The 21,976-nt window shown below is 38.8% G+C and overlaps 1 protein-coding gene across 2 annotated transcripts in view; it reads left to right on the top strand.

Moving 5' to 3' along the window:
• Positions 1–21,976, top strand: part of PTPRK (protein tyrosine phosphatase receptor type K) — a 418,532-nt gene that overhangs the window by 225,724 nt on the left and 170,832 nt on the right. For both annotated transcript variants that reach the window (XM_035538686.2, XM_035538685.2), the window contains exon 7: positions 13,763–14,056. In XM_035538686.2, the coding sequence (XP_035394579.1) occupies positions 13,763–14,056 (294 nt within the window). The remainder of the gene's footprint in view (positions 1–13,762; positions 14,057–21,976) is intronic.

Raw genomic sequence — 21,976 nt, 5'->3', positions numbered from 1 at the left:
TTAAGAAATGCAGTAGAAGAATAAGAAGCTGTTACTTTCTCAGGTTTACTCATCAGAAGATTAGTAAGATTGTGTAAAGCAGTTAAAATACGGTACCAAAAATGAACAAAATTTGTTAACTAGACTATAAAATATTTTATATATTTATATATTTTATATATTTCATATATTTTATTTCGGATATTAAAGCTGTGATTCATGCTCAGTTGCATGAATTAGCGCAGTGTATAGAAATGATCGTTTTCTTGCCCCATATTTTGTATCCACGTCTTCAGCTTAGTCATTCGATGTCAAAATTCCTGTCCTGACCAACACTGGATTTAAATACTGATTTAAATAACAGAACACAAGAGCACAGCAATGCACAATCTCAGTGGGTCCATCCAAGGATTCCTCCTGAAGGAATTACCGGGGGGGGAGGACAAGCTGCATAATAAACATGCATGGCATTCCCTTTGATACACCGTCAGCGTCTGATTCCTTTCAGCAATGGTGAGTTCCTGAGCCTGTTGTGCTTTGTCTAATTAGGAAGGGATAACCTTCTGTTGTCCACAGCACCACATGGATATGAGACTACTGGCTTAAGCATGAAGACCCCTTCCTTTATTTATTTTTGAACCTGCCTTCTAATATCTTCACTTGATAACCTATATTTGCTGTTTTGGAAAAGGCAGAGAAAAATTGAATCCTAATATCTCTGTGTTGTTTTTTTTTGTTTGTGTTTTTTTCCATGTTGCAATATTGCCCTTGGATCATGTCTTTTCCACCATGTACAGCTCTGCCCTGCTCAGCAGTTTCCATGATTTCAGTTACTGATGTTGCCCTTCACTGACATTTTTGCAGTCTACTCATAAATAGGCAGGTCTGGAGGGGTGTTCAGGATTGTGCTTCTCAGGTGATGAAGATGGCATTTAACAAGAGTGCTACTGCTTCCTCCCACCTAGTAGAAGTGGAGACCGAGTTTCAGAGCCGAGCCTTCCTCAGTGCCCTATCATCATGTTAATCATTTGTTCTGAGGGAGTATTTCAGCAAACTCCAATGCAAGAGGTTCTGTCTCTCTCTCAGTTAGGTGGTGTCCAAACTGTATTTAAAAACCCAGTCTGAACTCCCCTTGCAGAGCCGTTGGAAGGCAGTCATGCTGAGGTATGAGTACAGTGGCACTGGTGATGCTCTGTCAGAGCTGCACTGTGGTGTTCTGCGGCAGAACACCCTAGAGGGTCTCTTGCTCTATGTGAAATGCTATAAGGAGGTGACAAAGACAGGCATAATTTTGGTAAGACCTTCATGTAAACACTGCTATTACCTGGGCATTTGGGATCTCCTGTTATCACGTCCCCACATTACACTCTTACGATAGAAATGAAATGCTTTCCCTTCTCCATTAAATCTTGCAAAATCTTGCAAACCGTTTTAATGCAACTTCACAGCTACTTCAGTTCACTTAATAAGCTTTCTCTGTAATCTTTGGTGGCAGTTATTGTTGTATAAAATATAAGCAGTGCATGTATAATATACGCACATATATAAATGGTATGCAACTTCTATCTTACGGTACAGGTATCTCTTAATTGCTTATAGGTGAACATCTAGTATTATGGATTAGTTGTGGTGTAGATTTACAGACACTTGAGCTAGCTTTTATTGATAGTCCAATTAGGTTGAGATTGAATGGCTCTATTTCATACAAGACCAGAAAGACACTCAGTGAGTTACTAGTCAGATTTTTCCTGCTGTAAGTGGTCATACTAATCATATAAATATAACTACAGAAAAGCAAATGTCTGTGTCAGTAGAAATAAGATGTAAAATTTAGACTCTGTTAGTATACGCTCAAGGAATTGCTCTTCCAGAGTAAATGGTTGTTAACTTTTTGTCATATTCATACTCTGAATCTTTGTTGCAACAAAATAAAGATGACCGTGATACTATCAACTTACAGAAAGCTTGAAAGATCTATTCATCAAAACATGATTTTATAATCCAAATCACCTAATGCACATACTCACTTTAAAGCTGTCTGTACTTCTATGTCTTGTAGTGCGTTCAGGGTTCCATTCATTGGGTATCAGTTTAATTAGAAGGATGCCTTCTTCACAGCAGTTCTGTTGCTCTTGACAATTCTACATTTTCAAACTCTTTGATGCCAGAACAGTCCAGTCTGAAAAGTAGATTAGTAAAATGTCCCAGTAAAACCAGTCTAAATACTTTTTAGGTCAAAAGACTGCTCTATTTCTATTAATCTTACGTGTTGCTTTCTCTTTCAAAGGCAAATATTCTCATTCCCCATTTTTGTCGCAACAGCTAAAAATAAATCCCATAACCAACTTCACCTCTCAGAGTGAAGTTGTTCTCCTGGTGTAAATGAAATGAATTTTATAACAAAATTCTTTCTTTCTACTTTACAATACTGCATTATCAAAACTCTTACTGAATCACTATATTTTATTCATTCTGTTAAGAAAATGTTTCTTGTTAGCATGTGGAAGCAGTGAGGATTTTTCTTCTGTTTTGTTTTTCTAGAAAGCTCTTCCAGGCTTTTAATCACAGATGAAATCCATTTGGCAATGAGAAAGGTGTACAGCTGCTTTCATATCTATTCTCTTTACTTCATAGATTCCCATCTAAGTGCCATGGCGCAAGGATGTTGGTTCCTTTTGCCTTCCCCCCCTCCCATCCTTTGAAGGAGGCTTTCATGATAAAGCTAAGCATATCTAATGGCCAACACCTGCTGAAAAGGCAGTCTCAGTCCCCTTCTCCTCTCTCCCGAGCACCTGGACTTGGGCTCTCGCTGCTGCTTCTGTGCTGGCTCTTGCTCTTATCTCAATCCACTGGGAGCTGCTAGAGGGACTTAGAAAAGCAGGAAACCTCCGTGTGCCCTCCCTCCCCACAAAAAGATTGGCTTTAAGCCCTAGATGTAAAGTAGACGAGTAGCACTGTAAACGACACTGATGGTGGAAGTGGAGGAGCAGGGTTGCCCGTTCAGATAGGCATTAGATAAAGCGTAATTCACATCTGTGTGGGTCTCCCTTTTGGTTTCTGCTCGTTTGTTGCAAAGATAGAGGTAAGTGTCTCAGTGCCTCCTATAATTAGCCCTCTTCTCCGTCATTCCAGTGGGCTGCCTTCTGGCACTTTTGGCAAGAAATATTTGGGCATGCTGTGATAAGAAATGTGAAGACATTGCTGGTGGGAACATCTAAATGTATCTTGGTAAAGGTTATGAATAGAAATAGAGGGATTTGAGCAAGGAAACAGTCCATCAAAAACATTTGTGCTAAAGTGATGGATTCTGTCTTTTTTTTCCTTTAGACTTGAATAGTCTGAGCACACACAAAATCTCTAAATAATCACTGATTTGTAACCCATATACTAAAGTGTATCCATTTTTTCCTTTGATAATAGTATTCAAGTGCTGACAGAAAGCTTTTAAGGTCTAAGAAATGGGGTACCTGAGGAAGAACTTTGGAGAAGAGAGAGAGTATTTATCTTGCTCCGCAGGTATTCATAGTTCCTTGCCAGTCTGAAGAGGAAGTTTTTAAGTTCATCTCAGTCTGCTGTGCGTTTATAAGGGTCTCAGTGTACCTGGCCTCCTTAAGATGGTGTGTGCGCTGCTTTCCTTTCTGCCTTCTCCCGCCTCCATGTGTCAAAGTCCAGGTTGGAGTTAATGCTTATGGTAAAATTGGTCTTTAAAGCACATAGCTTCCTGTGTTTGGTGGGTGAAATAACCAGCAATAGAAAGACTTAGAGACAATGGAAGGGGGATTGGGACTGCCTGGGTGGGTCCCAGAGTGCTGCTGGGCAGATGGAGTTGAGGGAGAACAGTGTAAGATTGGGGTGTAGGAGCAGCCTCAAGGACACGATTTGGAAGGTGACCCTGTAAGTGTGCAGCCTGCAGGCATTTGGTTTTCACATACAAAACTTCAAACAGGTATGAAACGGCAGGGAGCAATTCTGGCAATACTCATAGTAATACTCATACTACTCATAGTAATACTCATACTGGCAATAATACATAGTATAATAATACAGTAATACTGGCAATACTCATAGTATCTCAGGTGCCAGGTGAGCAGGTTTATTACAGGGAATGGGGAGGATTACGAAGGTCAGAAATGCATGGTTCACCTTTTACATGCTTGAAGTTTCTGTAATCGCTATTAAATAAAACTGTAAATGCTTGGAAACCCAAGCCATGTCAGCTATTCCTCTCAACTGCAGGTATTTTATATTTCAGTTCCCTTCTGGTACAATGATGTATACAGCTCATTGAACTTAAAGAGCATGGTGCGGTTTTGAATTCTGCCTGGCCATCATATTGTCCCAACAGCATGTAAAACATTTTTCTCTGTCATTTAAAAGGCATGCAGGAAAGCTGATAAAATTTTGGATTAGCTCTGGCCTGGTGTCACGCATCTTCCAAAGGGAAACATGCTGGATGGACTCTTTCACAAATGGCAAACACGCACCAGGAGGGTGAGAGGGCAGGCAGGGGAGTGCAGGTCTCCCAGGGGCAAAGTCATGTCAGCTGTGCCCAAAGCTGCTCCCTCTTAAAAAGGGGAGCTCTGCCTTAGAGAAGAAATACAGCTTGACTGCATGCAGATAATTTCTAGTAGTTAATATCAGTCTTATGCTGCTAGAGTTGATGTCTTTCCCTGAGTTCCAGGAGTCCTGGTTGTTTTTTGTTTTGTTTGTGAACTTTATATTTGATAGAGGCATAGAGCTAGTAAATCATAACTCCACTGAAATGCTCTATTTTTATTGGAGGTGTTTGAAGTCTTGATAGTTTGTTTGTAAATATGTCACTATGACTTTTGTCCAGCATATACACCTTAAAGAGTAGCTGCACCTGTTTAGGCAGTAAAATGTGAGCATGACCAGCCTCAAGAAATATACAATCTTTGCAAAAATCTTTGCAGTATCTGTTATGCCAGCTCAGATTGGAAATTAAAATTATATATATATATATATCTTCAAGTAGTTGAGAAGAAGGAAGAAAGAGAAAAATATTCTTACTACATACCTAAGTATCTAGAAGTAAATCCTGGAGTCCCTAAAAGAATGTTTTGTCGTTTTTCAGGCACTCCTTCCCTAATCTCTGGTTTTACTCCTCTTCATCCACAGCATGCAAATGTGCATGCAGTATCGTCAAATATCCCATTGCAAAGCTTTGTAGAGTCGAAAGTAATTCTTTCTTGGGAGGTACCAATTTTTGAAGAAGGCATTCAATTTTATTCTTAACCTGCTCTTTCCTGACAACGAAGTACATAAAATAATTCTTTCCAACAATAATCTCAATGTTGAGATCTCAAGGGAATTACTGGTACATGTGGATAATGAAGTAATTTTGATCAAGTCTTTGCCTGAGACATTCCTATAGCTGACTCATTTATACTGAGTGATGATTTTTTTTTTTTTTTTTTTTTTAAGATTTAAATGTCTTCTCATTACAGGTACCACTTTTTCTTACATGTATTCATTTTTCTTGCAGGATTGTACTGAACGTCTTTAGCCCAATGCAATCTTTTTGACAAAATATGTCGTACTCTTCTAATTGATTCCCGGAGTAGCATGACCTACTATTCAATAAATAGGCATGTGTTCTGTTCGTAAGTTGTGTAAAGGGATGACATGCTCCTGTTTTTAGAGAGACCTTTTTTATGTGTGAGCTGAGCATGAGTTTAACCTTGTTTACGGTTTCTGCTGACAATGCTAAAGCTGCACACTGTTCCTTTATTTAAAGGAAGATAATAAAATGAATGCAGTGGTGTTTCAAATCAAGGTGAATAAAATGGCACCGTGATGCATAGGGTATGAAATCACTATGCAGAAGTTAGCAGTTTCCTCTGTTGAAATAATTCTTATTTCAGAGCTTCGGGTGGTCAGTAACTGGTACATCACTTAGATTAAATACATTTCAGCTGTATGAGCTTGCAGACGTTGTGGTACTTAATACATAAATGTGATATATTAGGCAGGTGCTCAAAGGTAAATCAGCAGTTCAAGGTGAGCATGTGATGTAGTATTGCCATTTGCAGTCTCAAAATTAAAGATGATATTACATTGAAATATGTCGATATCCTAAGTAACCTGGTGTTGTGAGCTCACTGTTCAGTTCTTCATTTGTTTGTTGTTTCTCCCTCGCTAACTGATTCTATATGTAATATCCTAAGTCTTACCCTGTTACAGATATTTATTTTGAATGTTTGTTTAAAATAGATTCTTTTCAGTTTTTTCGATTCCAAGTAATAAAAAGACAATGAAAAGGATCTTACAGGCTCTCTTAGGTGAGCTGGGTAAATCACTTGATGCAACCTAGTCACTGAGCTATTGCTCAGAATGAGTTCTTTTGTTCCAGACAACTAACTCTTAATTAAATACTAACTTTTTGTAGGTATTGTGTATCAACTTCAGGGCAAGCAACTGGTGCTAGATACTGGATAGTTGTGATAAATTGTGTTTTAAAGTCACAGAGACAATATTTCTAGAGTCATAGAAATTGCATGAACAAAAACATTGTTTAGAAGAAAACGGGGGGAAGAAAATCTAAAAAAAAAAAAAAAAAAAAAAAGAGCTTTGTGGCAGAATGCTAGATTGCAAACTGTTCAAGTCTCTCCATGAAGCACTTGGTCACAGGACAGCCGCTGGGATAATTTTGAATTAGCTTTTGATTATTTTTTTTTAATATAAAGGGAGACTTGTGGCAATTTTGAATATTTACCTGTAAAAACCTAAAAATTCCAACATGATTTTATTCCATCATTTTATGGTATAGTATGTTAAAGTCAGTAATTTGCCAACAACATCTTTGCATCCTTCTCTTCAGTGTACTTATGGGGGGAGATGTTGTTAGCCTGCATAAGCAGCAGGAACCAAAAGTAACTGCTTTCTCCAAGTTGACCACTCTGCAATATAAGCTTTTTGATCATGGGAAAAAAAAAAAAAGTAGAAAAACGAAGCAGTTGATCAAATGAGTTAAACTCAATGGAGCAAGAAGTTTTTGACCATTGGGGGGGGGGAGTTATAAAAATTCTAAAGGATTTTATGAACAAACAGAGAAGTTAAAAAATGGCTTAGAGAAAAATTCTTCAAAGCCTGAAGAATGTACAAGGCTTGTGGAAGCTGCAGAGGGCTTGCAGCTGGCATGGTTTTTATTCTATGAAACTATAACCAGCATTTGGTCTTGGAGTAGAGGAAGTCATTTAAAACCTCTGAGGTCTCTGTGTTATTTTGGTGGTTTGAGCTGCTTTAAGCAAGCGTGCCCTCCTGCAGCCTGTGTAACATGTGCTGCCTGCCGTTGAGCTCATCCTGCTGAAGCCTGGTTTTGACTGCCTGGGTGCTTTCCGAGGTGAGACTCAGGACCAAAGCGTGGCTTGGTGCTGACTGGCACCACCGTGCCTGGGCATCCTGAAGGATGGGACAGGACCAAGGCACGCTGGGCTGGGTTGTGGCAGCTCGTGCCGAGCTGTCAGAGTGTAACCAGTACGGTCTGCCTGACCTTTCAGGGTAGGAAGGTGGTATGCAGGAGTCTTTTTCACCCTTGGGTGAAAAAGAATGCGGCAGCTGCCTTTCACTCCAGCCTCTTCGTTTTCCATGGGCAACACCAGAGCAACTGAAAGCTTGCTTGTGCACCTGCTCGGCTATTCTGATGTTTTTCAGACGCGTCGCCTCTCAGCTCGGCAGAGCACTCAGCTGCCACTAATGAACCCGCTGTCCTCAGTGTGCCGGGCAGTCTCTTTGCTGCACCGGCTGTTGGGCTTTTTCGTGTCTTCTGCGTGAGACAGCAAAAGCATTAAGGACCTCACTTACTCACTCACTTACTCACTAGGGATGGCACGTATAGGTAGGTGACAGGCTGAGTTGTGAGTGTGGCCTGTCACGCAGAGAAAGTGAAAACTTGAGATCTTGTTGGAAACTTAAAAATAAACTGCATTGGTTTTCTGAGATTCTTCGTTTGTTGATAGCTCTGCTGTTGGCCAAGTCTGTGCTTTCAACTGGGGGTCCCTCAGTGCCCTGCTTTTTTTTTTGTTTGTTTTTAAACTGAGTAGAAGACTTTCTCGGCAAGCAAGTACTGCTTTCCATAATGTTTCTCCCCCTACTTAACAAAGCCTCCAGTTTGTAAAAGTGCAGTGTTAATGCAGTGTTTGTTGGCACTGAGGGCAAGAGATCTCAGACTGCTGTCAGCTTAGAAGACAGCCAGCTATAAGTCCAAAATAATTTTTTCTTACATTCTGATTTTTTTTTTTTCCTAACAGAGCAGTACTTCCTAACCATTTTGGAAAGTTGAATGAAAATATTTCTCTTTCATATGAAATACATGCCACATATGGAATGATTTTTCTTAAAATAAAAGAATATTTCTGCAGAAATTCTCCATTTTTTTTACAGTTAAATTTTTCATAGCTCATTTTGTGACCAGTTAATGAACGCGTAATTTCATTCAGTTGTACTTTTTTGGAGCCTTATGTATTGTTATTGTCTTCCAATTTTTTCTCTAGTGTGTAATTTTTTAGAAATCATTCAGCCTTGACTGAAAACACTAAGAGACTGCAGAATTTCCTACAATATCACCAGTTATTGTTCTTCACTTGTTATGCTTACTGTTCAATTTGGGGTTTAATACCATGTTTGAGTTTAAGCTTTCAGTCATTGCTTATTGCTAAGTTTTTTTCTTCTTTTTTTTTTTTTCTGTTGGATTAACCAGCTTTTAAGACCAACAATTTTACCTCCTTGCAAGCACTTGACTGCTAGTACTTTCTGCTACATTTCATACATTTTCTCCAACTTTTAAACAAACATATTCTTCAGTTTTCCAATATTTTTTGAAAATGCGTGAATCCTAAAACTGTGTGTAATCTTCCAGTGCAGGAAGAGCATCGAAGCAGTGTTGCTGTCACAGGGAATTGGCAACCTGCTTCCTCCTGCTCTTCTGGCTCTGGGCCGTGGGTCTCCTGCTGCAGCATCCCCGTGTGCAGTACGAAGCATCCTCTATTAACTGTATTTCTGTTGGTTTTACATTTGCTTGTTTCTCTGAATTGTGACAAATTTTGAAAGAACTTTGGATTCTTTTGACTTACTTTCTTGTCACTTTGTGGTGTAGTTAAGCCGTACTGATTTTAATTTCTGGAGGGATGAGCCTGATGTTGTGCTTCATTTAATAAACAAACGGTTTGTTCTTAGGTAATTGTAAAAAAAAAAAAATATATATATATATATATATATATATAGCTTTTTATGGCTAATGCCTGTTGTTTGCATTGAGTTAAAGTATTGATGCCCATCATTGTACCAGGTGCATGGCTGTGTATAAGCTATTTAAGCTATTTGACAGAGAAGACTGGACGTGGCATCACCAGAGCAAAGGCACAGCCAGCACATGAGCAGAGGAAGCTTGAACGATATTAGCGTGGGGAGGCTCCGTGCGAGGGGGATATGGAATGGAGAATTGCAAGAATGAAAGCATCGACGTGTCTTCGATGTTTGGGCTGTGTGGGGAAGGCTCTCCCCTCCCTTATCTCCAGACCCTGCTGCTGTGAGCAATGAGGTGATCTCTTGTGACAGAAACATAACTTCATGTAAATATATAAGATTTTATCAAAATGCATCCAGTGTCAACTTTTCCTTCCAAGTGGAACAACCAGTAGGATTCTGTTTGATTTTAATTTTTTATTTATTTTTTATTTTTTAATTTGTATTTTTTTTTCCTCCTTGATTTTATTTTTTTCCTGCTGTGAATTGATTACTAACAGTATATGCTTATTACTAAGATACTAACAAAAGTCTCTTCCTTTATTTTAACTGTAGGCAGTATTTAGTGTTGGAGAGGCATGTAGGCTATTGTCACTCAGATTGGGTAAATAATACTAGACAACATTGTATGCATATGTTACTTGGGAATGTAGAGAGTTTCATGTATACTAGTTAGCATACTAACAACACTCATGACATTTTTGGCTGTTTTTTCTCTTTTTCCTGTCAATAAATATGTAATTATTTGCATGCAACATTTTTTTATTAAGAGTATGACACAACAGTTTAACTATAGGAGGACTTATAGCTGGGGTTGATGCCGCATGCTTATTCTAATCATTGGTGCCTAAATATCACAGCACGCTTAATCTATAATGTCATGTACATACTGATGTGAGCATAATGCACTGCTAGTAGCTCAGCAGAATGGGAACTTCGTACTGATGAAATGTCAGTCTTAATTTTTGATTAACTTAGCTGTGGGCATTTTATGTCAAAAGCAGAACTGTCCAAATACTGCAAAATGCTATGCATAAAAATACTTTCATTTCTTTAATACATTGTAGATGTAGAAGTGCTCTTTTTACATAGTCTTTCAGAGATGTTAGTGGCCATGCAAAATGGAAGGGATTTCATCAGATTTACTGCCTGTAAGCAGTGGCTTAAAAATATTGTCAGAATGTGAGTTTGCAATTAAACTAGTCACACTGGAAACGGGATTCTAAGGTTTGGGTTTGTCAAAGGAAGAAAACACACCGTGCAAGGTCTTTGTTCATACTGTTTGGCATTTGTGTTTTTAAATACCTCTGGAAACACTGATTCTACTGATGAGTTAATAAGCTGTCCATGGGTTGAAATGTGTTTTGTCAAACGTTGTTTAGAGTTCTTACGGCTGTTTAGAGAAGGTTCGTGGCCAGGAAAAGTGAAACTCTGCTCAGTGAAAGCTCTTTACTAGGAATACCCTGTGCCTTAGCTGTCAAGATACTTCAATGCCTGCTCATAATAACTGGGGGAGTTGGTTGGGTTTTGACAGAAATTAAGGGTAAGTTTCTTTGATTTGGTTGCAATGACCAGGGCAGAAGGAGCCCACTATGTTGCATGGCCTGACTGCCAGGGTGGGTGACTGAAAGCCCCCAGAAGCATTTTTCATAGTGGCCATCTGCAGCCAGCCAGCCTAGGCAGAGCCAGGCAGGGCAGAGTGTAGGGCAGTGATTTGCTGCTACTTCTCACCTTGCAGCAGTGCTGCCTCTGATCCAGGTTCTGAACTCTGACATTTTCACTTGCCTGGACTGAAGCAGACATTTTAGGCTGTTTAGAAAGCAGACCAAAGTTCCAAAAGTGATTTTCTTTGAGGTTACCGCTAATGCATCTCTCTTTTTTTTTTTCTTCTTTTTATTCCCATACCTAATATAAGAGGTTTTTCGGTCTTGACAGACTGTCTTCTTAAGACATTCCGAAACTGTGTTGTTTATTTCTAGACCCAGATTACTAGAGTGAAAAAAAGAGCGACATCACTTCTTGAAGGATGTGCATTGTGTTTAAAAGCCCACTGATAGAGTAGTGTTGTGTATGTGAGATAGTTGCCATGGAAATGGTAAGCAAAACTAATAACGGCTTTGTTCTGTCTTTTAGTTATTAATGGTAATTTTTAAGCTATAAAAGTTTCAAGTTACTGTATATACGAAGGGAAATTATGTAATTTGAAATTATAATTGGGGAATACTTGATGGATCTGGTTATAGAATAACGAGTGAGAATAATTAATAGAAAGTTAATTGGGTAACATCAGAAAAGTTTATCTGGTATATTGGGATTGCACGCTTCAGTTGATACTTAGTGTGCTTTTGGGATTTCTGGTTGCACCACACCTCTGCTTCTAATAGTATATTGTATTATGAAGAATATTAATAATGCTGCAGAACAATTACTTGTTCATTTGCTAACTGATTAAAATTCATGCATAATTTATTGGAACAGGGAGAGACTATATAAATAAGTCTCCTTGTCCTCAAGAGCTTAAAAACAAAATGCATATGCTAATATAAGAATATGCTTTACCTCTTAACATAAAAATTTAATATGCAATGGTATATTAGTCTCATTAATGTGAGGTTTTATTTGTAATAATCGTGCTCTTAATCAAAGTATATACTTCTAAACATAGCTTTATGTTTTAGGGGTTTATAACTTGGAGCCGGTAGTGTATCATGCTCATCAACATTTATGTTTTCTGCTGTAATATACACTGACCTTAGAATTCATTAGTTTGACATTTACTGCGTTAGTTCCACAACAAATAAACTGCCCTCATTAAGCCTGGTTGCATTTCTGAGCTTTGATGCAGGTAGGGATCTGAATTAGTTGATACTCACTTTTCTTGCCAGAACAGGGTGAAACCTGTTAATAATTAATTGAGATACTTTCTAGGGTTTTGTATATACTGAAGCAGGAGTTGGGACACCTTGGAGTGTTCACCTTTTCACTCTAGAAGAAAACAAGCTCCACTTGCGGCCATTATGGTGTATTCATAAGTTTCTTGTCTCCAAAATGAGTGGCTTGATATGCAGCTACTGTAAAAAAAAAAAAAAATATATAAAATTCTGCAAGAAATCCTTTTGTGGCAAAATGTGGGAAACTCAGTTACTTGCAGAGCTGGTAGATATTCTGTTGGGAGCTGATAGTCGTGTCTGGAGGGAAAACTTCACTGCTGGACCTAGAGAACCAGAGAGTTCCTACCCGACCTTCACCATACAGTGAGGGTGGGATGTACCTCCATCTTGTAGGCCTTCTGCAAGCCATTCTTGATCATTATTCTTCACATGCTAAGTGACATTGATGGGGTCATTCCTGGAGGCAGAACACGTGCAGTGCTTCCACGTCCTAACTTCTCTTGGGCAGAGGTGTGAGGGACATTAGTGATGAGAAGGGCCCAGGCCTAGGGAAATCTTCTGGTCTGGGGCTCAGTGTTATTTTTGATGTACTGGCTGTGAGATCCCTCTACCTGCTCAGAGTTGCCATGCTGTTAGTTCTGCATCGCTGCTGTGTGAAACCCCTGTGTGCATTGAATTTAGCATTGTTGCCTAATTAACTGAAACAAATTAGTTGAAATATGAGCCATCTGGAATGAAAATGAACCTTCCGTGTTTATCAGTGGATTCATTTTATTAGAAAAGTGCATGTTGCTTGTGATTGTTTCTTAAAATAAATCATGCCTAGGCACTGTGCTACTTTACGTACACGTTTCTCAGGGTAAGGGAGACCTCACCTTCCCATTTGGTCTGTTGCTACCTTTTCACTTTGCAGCTGTTTTGAAATGTTTAGGTGGAAGGTGATTAGAACAGAGGAAGACAAAAGGCAACGTGCATCCTACTGTTTGAATTTCTAAGTCAGCAGTAAGCTATTTAGGAGTAAAATAATGATATATGTTTTTGCAGTTTTGCTCAGTGCTGAATATTCTAGAGGCCTGTAAGGGGTAGCTGTATCTCTCATCCTGACTGCATCTGACAGACTTCAAATAAACTGCAGTGATACTGTTTTTTTAAGAATATTCTGTGTAGGGTCAGTGTATCAACTATAGCAACCTTTTCTTTAAGGACAGTGTGTACATGGCTTCTGTCAATAAAAGAAAATCAGTTATGTTTCAGAAACTCAATTTCTCAAATTCAAATTATTGCCATAGCAAATTATATAAATGATCATGAACCCAAATTTTTTCAGAAAATGTGTTATAAAATAGGAATATATAAATCAGATTAGGATTTTTGGGTCTTAAGCTGAGACTTTCAAATGGAAAAAGTAATGTTGGTCAGATAACAGAAGCACACAACTTGCTTCCATCAGCTGAAATCCTTCTGAGCTCTTCTCTTGATGTTAGTTTGATTTTGCTTTCGTATTTTTAAATCCTTGCTGACTAAAATCTGACAACCTTCTATGGGGAGAGCCCTTCTCTTAATGGCTTTTCCAGCTTTTGTTTCATCACTGACTTTTTTTTTTTTTTTTTTTTTTGTCTCCCATACAGAGCCGCCTCGGCCAATAGCACCCCCACAGTTGCTGGGTGTGGGGCCGACGTACTTGCTAATTCAGCTGAATGCAAATTCAATCATTGGTGACGGACCCATTATTCTGAAGGAAGTGGAGTACCGAATGACATCTGGGACCTGGACCGAAACCCACGCTGTCAATGCACCAACCTACAAACTCTGGCACTTGGACCCGGACACTGAATATGAGATTCGGGTCCTGCTCACCAGACCAGGGGAAGGTGGGACTGGACAGCCAGGACCACCGCTCATCACCAGAACCAAGTGTGCTGGTAAGTGCTGCTTTGAAAAAAAAATGAACAAAAGAAGGCTGTTTATGTAATTACTTAATTGTTTTGTAGGCTTGTTAGCTCTAATTTACCTATAGCATAACTTAAGGGTTCTTTGGCACTCACTGGATCCCAAAGTGTCTGGGAATGCAAATTAACCCAATGTGGGTTTGCTCCATCCTCTGCTTTGCCTGGTCTAGGTTGCTGCATGCTAACTGTAGGAGGTAGGTTAACAGGTGAGATGGTTTAAAAAAAAAAAAAAAAAAAAAAAGAAAACTTTTACTTCTCCTCATGGAAGCAAAGAGACCTCATCATTTGTGGAAAGGACAATCTCTTAGAAAAAAATGTCTTTCTTTTCACCTTCATATTTTCACTTGCATTTTAAGTCATCTTGCACATAAAGGAATGCATGGAAAAAGAATCTGTCTAACAAGTAGAATTTTGCAAAAAAAATGCGATGTCCTTTTGCATAATCTTTTTTTTCCAAGCAGGCTGGCCTGCCAGAGTCTGTGGCAACTTCTCAAATACACATGCAAATATCAGTAGAGTGCCTTCTCTTCTCCATTTTTGACCTACTACCACCGAAGCCATGTGTTGCTGAATCTTGCAGTCTGCTTTTGTTTTTTTCAGTGCCTCTCCATGGCCAGCACCAAGAAGATTAAGCATTGCCAACTTTTGTTATATCCTGTTCCTTGTAAAGCTACTTTATTTTAATTATTTTAATTTTAATTATTAAGTTATTGAGTTATTTTAATCTCAGCTTTTATAAGAAAGATAATACTCAGCTGTCATAGTTGTAGAGGAGAAAAATTACAGATTTGAACATCAGACTGGGAAGCAAGTAAAAGAAAACTAAATTGTGTTTTTTTCTTCTAATCTCAAGATTTGTAGGGCCTGACTTACAGTATTCAAAAATTTGCACTCTCTTAGATTTAGTGAAGGTGCTGATAACCATCTATCAAAACAGCATTAAAATAGTAATAAAGAAAAGCTGCAGTGGCAGATTTCCAAACCTCATTTATACATAGGCATATATAAAATAAAAATGTTTTTTAAAGCATTTGTCACAGACCTGAGATGGACAGCTATTCAAGTTCTCATCTAAGCATTCATTTTTTTTCCTTGAGAAAGGGGGTCGATGTCTGGATCACAAGCTAATACTTCAAGTTGACTAGGTCAATAAGTATGAATCCCATGAAAATTTGAAGGTCTCTTCTGAAATTGGGCAGAGTACTGTCAGAAGCTGAGACATGCTGCTCTTTTTATCCTCTAACGAGTAAGCTCTCAGCTAGATCAAGATGAAACTGAAAGCATTTTTGAAATTTGTGATCTTATTTATAATTTAGTCTCTGTCTTTCCTGTGAAGTGAAAAGATATTTGTGTCCATCTCAGTTAAGATGACAGCTGTTGAGATCTAAGTAAGGTTAAAGCATTGATATATGGTACTGAATTGTTTTAGACAGTGTTCTGAAAAAGTAAGAATTGGAAAACAGCTTCTATTTTAAAAAGACTGAGCCGAGATGAACAAATCCCAAATGTTTAGTTTCTTTTTCCCAGCACTTGAAATATAGAATTTCATTTACCCAGTGTGTGGCAGACCAAAGCTTTCTAATTGGAAAGGAAAAGAAAGGAGGTCATGATTTGTGTAAGACATGACGTATTTTTAGAAGCGACGTAAGGGAAACAACATTACTGTGGTACGTGATGGTGTGGTGGTTTTTTATTATTATTTTTTAATTAAATCTTGAATATAAGGCACCAAAATCTAGGTTTCAGACGAATTTTCAAGTTCAATTTAATCCACTCTGAAATGAGCCAGATATATTAAAAAAAAAAAAAAAAAAACTTGAAAAATATGGACTTTCATGGCAATATTATCCTAATAAGATTTCTGTCTGTTTACCTTGAGTAAGACTAGTTATTCTTATTCCATGAAAGCACAGGTGAATTAATTTCACTATTAGCCAGCTTCAGTTAGAAAATGGTGAGTCAGCAAGGGTTTGTGGTGACTGGAGCATTCAGCCCAGCACCACGGGACGAGTCATGCAGGGCATCGAGTTGGACGTCAGGTCGTCCTGTTGCCTTCTCACTCGTCTGAAAAATGCAGGCAGGCATTTCTTTTCCACAGTGTTCTTTTGTAACATAATTGCAAACCCAAATTGATAAGATTTTTTTTTAACAATTTTCTCTTACAGTTCTCTTTCAGTTTCTTCAGTTTTCAGTTCTCTTTACTGTTTCTCTTTAACAGTTTTCTCTTAAAAGGCAAACTGTAAAAATAAAAATTAGTCTCTTCTCAAGGGAAGACGTTTCAGAAAAGGTAAAGCCTAATAATGTTAACACTGCAATCTCTTCTGCTACTGGTTTTGTACTCATGACTGGCATGTGATTTACTGTGCTATATTAGATGATAACTCTGCAGCAATATCTTCTTTCTGGCGATTCTTCAATTATTCCTAATTCTTGTTTCTGACAAGATCTCTTATTCTTCAGATAAATACTCTCTCTCCTCTCTGTGTTCTATGTCAATTTTATCTTTCCATAAGTTTTGTAAGTATTAGTTCAAAATCTGAAACAAATTATAATTGATTAGCTGCTCAGTGTCAAATGGAGTGGCAGGAAATAAATGAATTTTCAGCATGAAGTTTGACTGCTCTCTGTACAGATTAAGAAGTACACGTTAGTGAACATTGATCTGATGAGTTTTTAGTGTTTATGCTCCAAGAACCAGTGACAGCTGACTCACTGATACATCAATAGGAATAGGCTAGGATTCTGCTGTTTGTTTGATACCTAAGTAAATATTAACATTGTTTTTGAATGAAGATTGAAAATGATTTTCCACATAATTCATTCAGTATTTATAATTCCATGACATTTAGTAATAACATTTATTGATCAGTTAGCCTGTGTTTTGCTGGAGATGTATCCTACTTCTAAACAATTTGAGCAATGACTGTACTTATCTCTGTATCAGACATGAACTTTTATTATTAGGTGTTTACATCACTGTCTGTCTTCCTCACAGCAAAACCAGCATCTAGTGACTCGTTCAGTAAATGTTTCCAATAACGCTAAACAAAATTGTTTTCTAATGAAGACATAATTCTTCCAGTAGTTAAAAGTCCTCCAGAAGTCTGTTTCTCTAACTGGAATTTCCTAGGTAATCTCCCCTGTGCTGAAGCTACATGACTGCATTTTGCTAGAAAACGTGCATGATGTTTCTGTCAGCTTGCGTTTGTATATATGCAGTTAAAGAGAGTGCTGAGCAATCAAATATATGAAACCAGGGAGTTGCTGAGCAATCAAATATATGAAACCAAGGAGTACCTTGAAATAACTGAAGTGAGCCTTAAACACGTTAAGCAAAATATTATTTTTTTGCCATTCCCCGCCTTAAGGGCCAGGTGTAGTCCTCGTATTTCCATTTTAAGCACAGCTGAATTCTGTGCTGAGCACAGTTGTGTGCCCAGGTGCATCTGCTTAGGCAGCAATGCTCAGGAGCTGCTGATGCTTCCTATGGCACCTGGTGGTGCACCCAGTCTGGCTAGTTAGTTCGATGTGTCTGCACCTCTTGCCTGCTGCTGTTGCTCAGATTATTCTCTTCTCAAGCATTTTAAAACCACAGGCGAGCATAGCACTTATTGCAAGTAATCCTAAGGTGGTTTTCTGTGGCTGTTTCATTTTATTTATTTATTTATTTTTGAGTATATTTTGTGAGTTGTGATTGCATTTCCTTTGGGGGGTTGTAGAAAATATGTTGTAATCTAAAATTGTCCGCATAGGCTGCTTTATCAACTGTAAGTTAGAAGTTATTCTGTCACATTGGCTGCTGCCTCTGAGTAACGGCTAACAGCTCAGTTTTATGATTAACGGATATTTTAGTAGCAAAGGAGGTCAATAGTTCAGCCTGTCCAGGGCTTAATGTATGTACACAGAAGAATTGCTCACTCCTGCTTTACTGAAGTTTAGTGCAAGGGTGTGATTTTCAGTAAAACATGAAGAATTGTAGAGCAGTTGGGGAAAAGTCCTGTGTGTTTTCATTACTATTATTTTTTTATTTTTCTCACCCCAAATGTTTTGATTTCAGTAAACTGTTGCCTGTATTATTTGCTTTAGTTAATAAAATGAAGAAGGGGGTGAGAGGAAGCTTTACGCTTCCAGCATTATTAGAGCTGCAAATGGAATGATACGTATTGACTTTTATTATTATCGTTATTATTGTGCTGCTGTTCACAGTAGTTATCAGTCACCAAGACGTCATCGCTATCGGTAGCAGACAGCCTGCAGGCACGGATGGGAGCTCGATGCTTGTTCCGTGGTGCACCACTGCCCTGTGATTTGCCTGTGGCTGGAGGCTCGGGAGCTGGGCTGCTTTCTGTCCCTCTGCTTCAAGCGCAGAGTGCTTGTTTACAATTTGCACATGCAGTGATTTTGAAAACAAAATACACAGAATGCAGGACACTGCTGAATTTTCCCCTCAAGCAAAAAAAAAAAAAAAAAAAGAACATGGGGATACACTGAAAAGCCAGCTTTGCATGACCATCTGGAGAATTAGAATGTTGTTCTTGTTACATGCAAATTCATTTTGCTTTTTAGAATGAGGTGAGAGAAAGGGGCAGTGCAGTATAAAATTGGCTTGTGCCAGTGTAGGATGTGTACAGTGCTACTTCAGGTAATGCTGTTTGCCTTTTACACTTTCAGTGTGGAGGTGGAGAGTTCAAGGCAGGGGTGCTTGATTTATGGCCTTTGCTGTGTGCTGTACATAAGAATTCAGTGAGTTGGTATGTGAGGCGGTGGAAAATTGGATACACTCAACATCAGAGACGGGTTCTGGAAAATACGGCACTGAATGTATAATCTGGGTTCTTCATTTGTGTCTTCTGGAGTAGTGCATCTTAAATTCTTATTTCAGTCTTTGAAAGCTAATAAAAGTGCGGAAAAATGCATAATTTCAAACTGTCTATTTAAAAATGAAAAAAATGTGAAGTGGATAGAGCGAATATTTACCTTTATAGCAAAACAAGCTATCTTCAGGTTTCAAACAAAACCTTTACCTTTTTTTCCTCACAGTAGATATCATTATGGTAGACAGTTACAGCGTAGCTGAGAGAGGAGCCTAAATACACTGAGTGCTTAAAGTATATATTTTTATTACTCACGGTTTTGTTGTTTTCAAGTTGAACACTTTGTTAGAATAAACTAAGATGAACAACTTGAAACTAGATAAACGTGATACTTTAAAAATTATTTTTCATTTGTCATTGCAGAAGTGCCCACATTACACCATTATTTATATGTTGCTGTTGTTTTTAAAAATATATTTGGCACTCATAACTGTTTCTGGGCTTTTGGCCAGGTTGTAATTGGAAACATTTAAGATCTCTCTAGCAGATACCAGATGCACCAGTCTCCTGTTCCTTATAGGTTTACCAGTTTGCTGTGATATAGTATGGAGGGGAAAAAAAAAAAATGTATTTAAACAATGGAGAAAGTCTGGAGTAAGGAACTTAATGCCAGAATTACATACTGGTTGTTGAGAGAGCATCCGCAGAACAGCTATCTGACTTGGACCATCAGCTGGCAAGTTTGACCTGTACTCTGCTTATTGTGCTGATTGCCACATACAGAATCCTAATGATGCTTATATCCATAAGAAAGGGCCTTCGAACAGCTGAGTTACCTAGCAGGAGACCAGGCAGACTGCCTAGCCAAGCTCTTGTCAGATTGTGTAAATTCAGCGTGGTATCCTCTTTTTCAAAGGCATGCAATGCTGATGACTCAGTTGAATTGGCATTAAACTGAAAGTTCAGACACTGACCTCCGCTAAATTAGTTTTCAACTTTTTGTGTTGGCTATATTCAGCGTTGCTTAGTATCTTTTTCTTTTTTTCTTTGCTAGTTGCAGCTGCAAATTCCCTCTGCGCTAACTGGAGACAAGGTTTTACTGACATCTCCCCGCATTTCTTGGGGGGTTCACCTTGTTCATGGCTAGTTCTTCACTGTATAGGGTCATATTCAGCAGTAAATGACCTTATGCCTCTCTACCCAGGATTAGGGTAGCAGACCTGAGCCGGTGGATTCCTCTAGCTTGGGCACCCGCTTTTCAAAGCCACTGCGGTGTGCAGGGACCTCTCTTTGCCTGCCCTCCAAAGTCCCCCCCAGGATACCCACAGCGAGATGTGCTGCTGGTCATTGGCACGTTGCGTCCTGGCCAGGCTGGTGGTGTTGACTGAGCTGGCTGACAAACTCCAAGGAAGCTGAGGGAAGTCTTTCAGTTAAAGCTCGTGGATCTCTTTCTGGAGAAGGATATGAGGTTAGGAGACCACATCAACCATGTGATGGAGCAGGCTGCCTTGGCTGGGGGAGGAAAAGGAGCAGTTGTCACCTCCCGGAGCGCCCCTGTCTTACCAGTGGTTCCTCCATCCCCGGCCTCACCTCAGGTTGTTGGTCAGCTTTTCCCAGAGCAGAGAGTGCTGCAGCACGCACGCTGTGGCGATTTATCCAAATCAGTAGATCATGCTTCCGAAAGGAGCGCTGTCTGTGGCAAGAAAATGTATTGCAGAACATTAATCCACGGCATCCATTGCAGCTGTAAAAGAGTGGACATGGGCAATAATTCATATTGCAGCACTTGAAAATGCTGTGGGTGCACCCAGGACGGATAACTCAGAGCCTGATTATAATATCTCTGAAGTTTGCGGATTAAGATTCACAGATTTTTAGTCTGTGCTCACTCCCAGAGAGCCTGACTGCAGGTTAGTGTAATCTTACCCTTTCAGAAGACTGTAGCTCTTTTCTGAACTGTGACTTTTAATTTTAACTGAAAAAAAAAAAAACAACCACTTCTTGGAATATGATTCATTAGTGTGTTTGATACTTTAATTTAGTTTGCTTTCATAATTAAGGTCTCTGTCAACTGTTAAAGTGTAGTATTACTTTCATAGTGTTTGAAAATTTTTAAATACCTAAATATAACGAACTTTTTTTTTTTTTTTGACACTCATGGTTTTATATGACTGGCTACTATTATGCTTTCATTTATCATTCTATTTAAAATTAAACAGGAAAGTTTAAATAAGGTCTCAGAATTTGCTCTGGCCAATGCAGCACTTAAATGTGCAGTTTTGGAAGCATACTCATTTCTCCCTGTTGTTTTGGCCCTGTTAGCAGAATAGTGTGCAGTGTGTAGCAAGGGCTGCGAGTGACAGGGGTGGTACCGTGGAAGGGCTGAAGAGGAAAGGAGTACCAGCAGCGTGTTTTGGGGGAAGGGATGCTGATGAGATCTTCTAGATGCATTCGTTATTCTTTCCCTCTCCCCCATAGGTCTTTTCTCCTTGAGAGCCATTACAGAGAAATATCATGTCATTCACACTAGTGTGAGATCCAGATAAAGTTCAGATTAACATCCTCGTAAGGCTAGGACAGGCTTCCCAAAAGCCCTGCTTCTTATTGACATTGATTCTCTGGGATTTATTCTGCTAGATGCATCTTTGTTTTGCATTTAATTGCTGTTTACTTTTTTTTCTTTTTGCAATTTTGTTTCATTGTAATTGTGGGCAACATAATTCTTTCCTCCTAATTTGAACCTAGACTGTGTGAGGCAGAAGTGAGTGAATTTTACTTAATTCTATTTCCCAGTAAACCTTCCTGCTGGCACTGGGATGGGGACAGGACCAGGTGATGCTTTTAATGCTATGAGAATGAAATAGCTTCCATTGTAATAATCAGTTGAGAGCATATTAAGCAGCATCTGATGTCAAGTTGCACCTCAGGTGATCGGTAGGTCCAAAATCCTAAAACAGCTTGTCAAGACTCTTAGTGCTACCTGGTTTTACTTGCTGTTTTAAAAAAATAAAAATCTAGAGCAGTCTTGGAAGGTTCCAGGTGACTTGAACAGTAACAATAAACATACTGACATAAAGGA

The sequence above is a fragment of the Cygnus atratus genome, chromosome 3 (assembly GCF_013377495.2).
Source record: "Cygnus atratus isolate AKBS03 ecotype Queensland, Australia chromosome 3, CAtr_DNAZoo_HiC_assembly, whole genome shotgun sequence".
Lineage (NCBI taxonomy): Eukaryota > Metazoa > Chordata > Aves > Anseriformes > Anatidae > Cygnus > Cygnus atratus.
This window is presented reverse-complemented; position numbering and strand designations above follow the sequence as displayed.